This window comes from Copadichromis virginalis, linkage group LG23 (genome assembly GCF_057382275.1).
Source record: "Copadichromis virginalis isolate Kocher_CV1m ecotype Utaka linkage group LG23, C_Virginalis_male_GT1.1, whole genome shotgun sequence".
Taxonomy (NCBI): domain Eukaryota; kingdom Metazoa; phylum Chordata; class Actinopteri; order Cichliformes; family Cichlidae; genus Copadichromis; species Copadichromis virginalis.
Window position 1 is genome coordinate 37888624 of NC_140639.1, and position 8740 is coordinate 37897363.

At 41.2% G+C, this 8740-nt stretch overlaps 1 protein-coding gene across 1 annotated transcript in view; it reads right to left on the minus strand.

The window, feature by feature from the left end:
• Nucleotides 1–3946, minus strand: part of nid2a (nidogen 2a (osteonidogen)) — a 66505-nt gene extending 62559 nt beyond the window's left edge. Inside the window, exons 1-3 of the mRNA XM_085449362.1 lie at nt 3643–3946; nt 1955–2140; nt 1638–1754 (exon numbers count right to left, since the gene is read on the minus strand). Of these exons, the coding sequence (XP_085305488.1) occupies nt 1638–1754; nt 1955–2140; nt 3643–3846 (507 nt within the window). The 5' untranslated portion in view covers nt 3847–3946. The remainder of the gene's footprint in view (nt 1–1637; nt 1755–1954; nt 2141–3642) is intronic.
• Between the last annotated feature and the right edge of the window lie 4794 nt (nt 3947–8740).

Genomic DNA, 8740 nt, shown 5'->3' on the forward strand with positions numbered 1-8740 from the left:
AAAGTGGTATCGTGCCATCTCTAGTTCATATCACAAAGAATACACATCTACTTAAATCAAATTCAAGTCAAAGGGTTAAAAAAATAATTTCACACACAAAAAAAGAGCTAGAAAATTCACCACACTGGGAAGGGTGAAGACAACTGGGTCGCCCGGCCCTGGCCACGAGGTGTCCCTTATTTATTTTTCAGGGAGTTGGCAACCCTAAACACACACCACCCAGCACCTCTGGCTAATCACTTCAAAGGAAGATGCTATCAGTCTAAAGAGAGACCCACTCAAGCAACTAAGAGAGCGCTCCAATCTGATGAGCAGCACGGAGCGCTTAAATAGCAAAACACGTCACTTCTTGTACTTTAGGAGGTACGCTCCATCCTCTAATTAGCATGTTGTCAAGAACTGAGCTAAGACAAAATTCCAATTTTGGGGCTCGGAGAAAAAGCCCTTGTCCACTTGGGGGCTTGTAAATCCCGATCAGTTCCAGAGAAAGCAGTTAAGAGGGTTAATGTTGCAGTAGCCATTAGACTACTCTATGATAATTTTTTAAACATTCAAGGAGGAAGAAACAAGCCTAAAAGAAAGCAGACCGTGAGAGCAACAAAAAGAACAAACAGAGACGAGGAGGGCTGACAGAAAGAAAGATCCCCTGGTGTTTTTCCTTAAACCTACCACTCCCTTTATTCCTCTTCACCCCAAATTCTGCACACCAAGAACATCAAGGAGCTGTTTGTTTGATCAATAGTAGGTCTGGCTTTACTTGGAGTCTCTCCCAAAGTTGGACTGTAACAAAGCAACCAATGCTTCTCCTGTTAACTCTTCTTAATACAGCTCTTTAAGTTCTGAATCATTTGCTTGGACAAGATTTTAGAAAGTATTAATATTGACATTAATATGAAAGAAAACCGATACAAATGTCTGACGGATACACCATAATTTAAACCCTGCTAGTGTCACTACACTTTGTTACACTTTAAAAGACATGAGCATGTAGGTGGCAGGAAAGGTCTCATGCAAGGGTCACTGCTGAGCTGCATTATGACTGCACTGCTTCTGCACCCACACGAGAGGCAGGAATTCTTAGACTCCACTGATTTGATATTGACCATTCCTGAGAATCATCATGCTTTAGTGATAGCTGTCATTACGGTCGTGGTTACACAGCAAACAGGAACTATCAGCGACCAATACTTTAAATGGCAAATACAGCATTTAAAAAATGGCACAATTATCCTAGATTACACAAAACGGAAAGACAAAAAAGGATTTAAAGAGTGAAACACGAGGAAAACCATTAGTGGCAGAGGGCAACAATGGTCAATACATGTTTGTGTCTACTGGTGTGTGAACTGGAGAGGATAAAGAGGGCGGGGGACACTTTGATGACTCTTAAAGATGATCTTTGACCCTTTAAAAAGGTTAAGAGGCAAATTTGGGGAAGAGGGATTACAAATAATCTCCCCAACCTTAGGGTGATTACAAGTCATGCACAACAGCCAGGAATTTGGGATTAAGTGTCACACAAGAACCAAAACATACTAGTGTGGGGTATGTGGGCTGTTTACATGATGATAAAACAGAACTCCTCCATACAGGGAGGCCCTGGAGCTACTGGTGTCTCTTCCTTTAAAACATCTTACCTTGTTTGGAGGGCTAGGGGGTCGAGTTTGTTCTTCGTATGCCGGGACATTTTCCCACGTTGCCACTACAGCGTGTGTGGGTGTGAAATTTGCATCTGGGAACCCCCGGTGTACTTCCTAGGCGAGGAGATGAATGAACGAATGAGGGAGGAAGGGAAAGGACGACACATGAAATAAGGGAATGAAAGACAAACACTGAGCTGATGGATTGAGACAAACCAAATCTGTAGTTAATTAAAGTTCAACAGGTATTTTTTTCTCTAGTGTTTTATAGCATCTTATGAGTTTTCAACACTAAAACTGTAATCATTACACACCTGTGCGACTCTGTTGAGCACACTGGGTATTTCAGTCACCCTGTAGTAAATCTGTCCTCGCCCTCCGCTTGTGTCAATGTCAGCCAGGAATGGAGCCACCACAGGGAAGTCTGTGGGGAATCCGTCATCAACGTATTGCTTCTCCATTGGCAAGTCCTGGGCTGATATGATGCCATTGGTGGCCACCTAAAGGGAGGGAAAGCTTTAGTTTGGAATATTTGGAATACTATCACGAACCCAACAAACCTCCTAATGAACCCATTCGCCCTTGTAAACCACTAGAACCCCTTCATGGACTCCAGGAACCACATAATGAACCCCTATTTTCCCCAAAAACCACTGGAACAACCTCGGGGTGCCCTCCCAAATTTTTCTGATCAAGATTTAGAAAAGTTCTGACCACATGCAGCCACAGCTGTACTCAAGCAATTCAATATTTCCATTTGATGCTACTTCACAACATTTTAGAAGGAGATTTTTACAAGGCTGTAGATAGATCCCCGTGAGTCAAAAGATCAGTTTTTTCTACTCTTGGCTCTGTATGACATCAGTCAGAGAGACTATCCCTAATATGGTCATTGAGAGCCCAAACCTTTGACTGTGAGCACAGAAGCCCCACCCAGCTGTGTGTTAAAGTGATGTACACATCAAAGCATCAATATTGGTATTCCTGATTATTAAAGTGGCCATGTTGCATAATGAGCATTCTCACATGTGACAGTATTAATCAGTGCAATGTTGCTACCACTTAAACCTATCTATCTATCTATCTATCTATCTATCTATCTATCTATCTATCTATCTATCTATCTATCTATCTATCTATCTATCTATCTATCTATCCTGAAATCTTTGATTCTCCTTGGATAGCTTGCATGAGTCACAGTTCAACATAATCTCTATTTATCACATACCAGCCCATGGTGTTGTAGAAGTGCATTGCTGAGACTTAGTTCAAGTTTTAAGTGAGGATAATAACAGTTTACCACTTTCTTTGGATCTAAGAAATGTTGTTGATCTCAAACAAGAACAATACAACATCATTTATTTCTTGGTTATATTTTGAGTTATTTTCCCAGATCTGCAAGCTATCAAATAATAGTCAGTTAGAAAATAGTTAAGTAGAAGCTTTAAGTGGCTTTTTTCCTTTGAACCCATTGGTTCACTCCTACTTTGCAGCATGGCTACTTTGCAGGCTCTGACAGGAGGCACTCTGGGCAATAATTACTTTTACTTTTAAAGCATTAAGTACATTTGACTGAGCAACACTTCTACTTATACCGGATGCTCCTACAGCAGTTATGGTAAAAGAAAAAGAGTTAATTTATTTGCATCTGTTGACATCTGCTGAATATAAAAGTGAAGTTGCTGAGAGATTTGGATTTAAATATTAGGAGCGCAGTTTGTTGAAATCCTATTCAAACATTGGTCCTTCATGAAAAAAAGAGTACACATGATAATAAACCCAATCTCCTCTGCTGTCCATCTCTTTTTTTTATTCAGCCGTGAATGAATCGCTCCATTTAGCAGAGGGGAAACAGCAGCACAACTCTCCTGCGCAGATTATTCAACAGCTGCAAATATCACCTGAGACACGTGAAGCGGGAACTTCAGCGAATCTTTTTAGGTGCTCACAAAATAGACAACCTCGACTGAGTGCAAATGAATAGTAATGAAGTCGTACTTACATATAGCTGGGAGAAAGGGGAGTTGAAGAAGTACAAGGGTCTGGGAAGGGACAGCACTTTGGACGTCTCATCGTCGCCCTCTCTCAACACCGAATCTCCATTTAAAGTGCCGTAAGGAAACATGTCAGCCCTCTGGATGGCAGTAACCATAGTGCAGCTGCAGCACAGCAACACGCACGCGGCCAGCATCGCCCATCTCTCCATTGCACAGCCTGAGTGATCGAGCAGCGCTCCGCTATGAGAGGGAGCAGCAGGAGAGAAGCACAGCTGGACTCAGAAAGAGATCTTTACTCACTCCTCCTCTCCACCGAGCCCCCGCAAACTCCACGGGGAGGGAAGGAGGAGTTTATGCCCACTGTGATTGGTCAAAGGCGGGGTGAGTGACAGCAGGCCGGGGCTGGAGGTAACATCTGGCTCGTATTAAAGAAAAGACAAATAGAGCATTTTTAATCCGGATGTAACTCTATCTGTTTCACAACACTGAAAAGACATGTGGTGTCATTTAAAAAAACAAACAAAGTGAGAAACATGTTTTCTTAAATAGTTTGTAGGTTTAATTTGAGGTTTTCGAGGAGGACACATTAAGTGAGGGGATCTGGAGGACTTCCCTGGGAAACTTTTAACTTACTTCCTGAATTCTTGTAAAGTTTTCTTAACAAATATGTGACTTTTCTGCATTTATTCGTAATGGAAATATCGTTATGTAAAGGAAAACATAAAATTCCGACACATCAGGTAATGATTCAGTATGTTAGGTTCACACTTCTATATATTGTATATAGATCGTTTTTTTTTTCTTCGTTTTTTTCTTTGTCAGTTTTTTTGGAAGCCACATTTGAATGAGATGAGATATTAGATGGAACAATAAGGAGTTAGCACTCTTGGTTTTGCACCCTTTGTTTCTAAGCATATACCTGTATGATCACCTGACAATCCACATCTGCTTCTTGGATGGGCTGTACGATTAGGCAAAATGCTAAAAAACAAGGAAATAAATAAAGCTTATAGTGCTACGTCCAGTTGTCTGAGGTACAGACAGCATGAATGGCAATGGTAGTGATGGTAATCTTTATCAGTAGAACCAGCTGTAAAACTTGTGGAAATACAGCAATAAGTCTGAAATTTTATGCACTTTATCACATTTTTGGAAAAGCCATCCAGTGGGCTAGACTAGAGTCTTTGCGGGCCAACTTTGGACTCTCAGACCTTATGTTTGACACCTCTGCCTTAGAGGGTGTCACTTAAAATCAAAAAATAAAATTATTACGAACTTTTCTTAGCCGACTAAGTAAGAAAAAGTAGTACGGTTATAACATAAACAATTCTTTTGTGCTTTTTATAGGGTGTACAAATTCAGACACACACTTACAGACAATTTACACCACGTCCAATGTATGAGCATTTCAGAGACTACTTACTGAAAACCCAGAACCATGCAAGAAGCCCTAAAAACTCATTGTGTTGTCTTGTTTGCCACCTGGTGTCTGCAAAGGCATACTGCAGAATATGCACCATGCCCCAGCTAAATTGAGTTTGAAAACAGTCATTTACAATTTTCAGCAATTGCTAAGAAACGTTTTTTGAATCCATCCATTTAGGACTGGACAGGCTGGGCAGGTCACAGCCCATTGCTTCTCTTGAAAGTTTCCACCCTACATTTACAAAAACACTCTTGCAAAATCTCACAAACACATCAAAACAGCTGTGTTTTGATGTGCTTCAAACCACATCGTTTTATCTGATCATGCATGCAATCAAATGAAGAAAATACTGGGCATTCAGAGCACACCACATCAAAAAAATTGAAAACAACTGGTGCAGGAACTGGAACTTGGACCTTTAATCTCAAGTGGTTGTTTCACAATATTACAATGATTACCAAAATATAAAGCAGACATGTCTCACATATTGTTTCTACATATTAGTGTTGAATTTAAGTCTCTCTCTGTTTTTGTGGGTTCTGGCTTCTATCGCTTCAACTTTTGGCATCTGTGGTCAATGTTCTGCATCTAATTATTGTGCAAATTGTGCTTCAGTGAGTGAGAGTGTGTTTAGTTTGTGGTGTATGGTGTACTTGGGGAACTCCTTCCAGATCTGGACAATCTGAGGGGCAACCTGGCAGCATCAGATGGACCGAGACATAATATCCCAGAGGTGTTCTAATGGATTTAGTTCAGACAAGCTTGGGAACCAGTAAGTAGTATCAGTTCCTAGATCAGTTCCAGATCCTTCAAGAACTGCCTGCATACTCTGGGCAATGCCGTGCACCAGAAGGAACCCAAGACCCACTGCACCAGGTCTGACAGTGGGTCCAAGGATTTTAAACCCTTCACCTCATGACAGTCAGGGTGCCATTGCCTAGCCGGAAAAGGTCTGCACATCCCTTCACCACCAAACTTGTCAAGCTGAATGTAACAGCAGCAAAATGTTTTCCACAAGTTCTGCAGACTCTTTCATATCGGTCACATGTATTCATGGTTGGAATGTGTTCTCATCTGCAAAAAGCACAGAGCACCAGGCGCCAGTCAGCTCTGCTATTCTATGGCAAATGACAACTGAGCTCCATGGTGCCAGGCAGTGAACACGGGTCCCACTACAGGATATCAGACCCTCAGGCCACCACCATGAAACCTGTCTCTAATTGTTTAGAGAAAGACATTCATGCCAGTGGCCTGCTGGAGGTCATTTTGCAGCGCTGGCAGTTCCACAAAGGAGCAGATACTGGTCCTGCTGATTAGTAACTGGGTAGCATCTGGGGTAACTTTCTGTCTCCTGGAATCTCCTCCATGCATTGACACCGGACTAGGAGACACACCAAGCCATCTGGAATTGGATTGCCAGTGCAACCTCTGTAGGGTCCAGGTATGGCTTCATGTTACCAGTAGTGACACAGAACCTGGCCAAATGCAAAACAAGTGAAAAACAGTCAGATAAAAGACTACGAGGGGAAAAGATTCTCTAGCCTAGCTCCTCTACTGACCCTGTTGTTAATTTCACCAAATCAGCTGAAACTGACTAACAACCCCATCTGCTACCTAACTAACCAAGATCCCAGGAGTTTAACTGACTTGATGCTATACTCTGATTAAAAAGTGTTCCTTTCATTTTTGTGAGCGGTGTATTATTGTACACAGCCTATGCTTTATTTCCATAGTTGTAGTACAGATGGTCGATATGCTTTGTTCTGTTCAGTGATGGGAAGATTTTCATTTTTGATTTTTTTGCTTTTTTGTAAAGTGTACTACTTTGTTTACCCAAATAAATGGTCATTTTTTTTGTTTGAATCTGTTTTTTTTGTTCTGCCCTTGGGTCCTCTGCAGATAATTCATGCCAGTAGTAGAATGCAAAACCCTGAAATCAGCATTTGACAAAAGCAGAGGTTACGTCTCCCATGGAGAAATATTCACTTTGTGATTCTGACGGTACCGAACATTTTGACCACTCTGGTTTAGACACTGTTAAAGGTATCCGTAGTATCCAATTATCTGTAGTATTTTGCTGCATATATGAATTGTTTTGGGAAATGTATCTTAGGCACCAATCAATCAAAGATTCAAGAGAAAAAACAACTTAATAATAAGATTTTTTTTGCGATCCCACCAGTGTGATTTACCATCCCTTTTCTCACTCTCCCCCATCACCCTGTTGTGTGCTGATGTGTGTGAGTGACAGGCTTACTGTTCCTGTGAGACACGGCCTCCAAGCTGCACTGCTGGAGCATGAGCTGACATAACTGGCATATCTGCTCTGCGTTACCTCATCAACAGCTAGCATACAGACTTGTAGTGTCATGCTAAATTACTCTTTGTACTTACCAGTTTCTCTTCTCCCCTTTCTTAGAATTGTCTTGGTGTCCCAGCTATAGCCTCTCAGCTCTCTCTCTCTCTCTCTGGAACTCCTCATGTGGACACAAACCACTCCACTTTAAAGACCATCATTTACACGCTTTAGAGTTATTGTTAACAATAAAACAGTGTAACAACCAGATGATAATATTTACAAATCAGTAATAACATATAACCTGTTACTTTGTATGATATTAGTCAGGTTTGTGTAATTTAGCATACCTCAGACTTTTCCCTTCTTAAAGAATGGCCTTGTGACAGCCAGCCTTCCACTGAGACCAACATAAGGATCAGGTCCCGGGTCAGGTTTTTGCTGAATAATTTCCTGTTTATTAACAACATGACTTTCACACTGTTTGTCCTTTTTAGGTCTGCTACTTCTTGTTTTGTCTCCACTTGTCCACTTTTCATTTCAAAAACCCTGAAAATGCCCCTGTCCAACAGCTAAGGGAAGTTCATACAGGTAGATTCTTGACATTGAGGTTACTGTGTGCAGAACTGATTGCCAAAAAATGAACACTTTCTCCTTTAAGTTAAACGAGACCTAAAAACAACCGCAAACGTGTTGTGAAGTGATGGGACACAAGTGAGGAGTATTTCCTACTGTACATACCTGTATCAGCGAGCTTTTCTTCAGACAGGAAATCCGAGCTTGCACTTACACACAGAAACCAGTAGGTGGAGACAAAGACAAAGCAGAGAGATTAAATTCCACACAGTGTGGGTCGTCTATTCTGTGTGATTTTGCTGTCTGATTTGTGGTTTACTTTGCACACACACACACACACACACACACACACACACACACACACACACACACAGATATTTTAAACCGTCTGTCTATCATGTAATAAAGGAAGACCCACATGCAATCATATCCCATATTTATAATTGGACGACCGTGTGCCATAAAATAAATACACATATATAACAAAGTGCATTTCCCATAGTGTGATTAGAAGGTTTGATGTGTTCATCTTCCGTTTTGCTTTTCACTGTTTCAGTGTGTAATTACAGGATGTCAGTTCTTTATGCTTCAGCTGTGAAAGTCAATATTCACTAAAAAAAGAAAAACAAATCGATGAACTCATCAATGATTCAAACACAGACCATTAGCAGGCTACAGCAAAGCACACACATACAGTTGTATCCTGTTGACAGCAGTGGGGCTTGTGTGTGTTTGTGCAGAAAAGAAATCACGAGACACTAACAATTTGTACAGCAGCTGTCAGCACTTTGACTGATGCCAAACT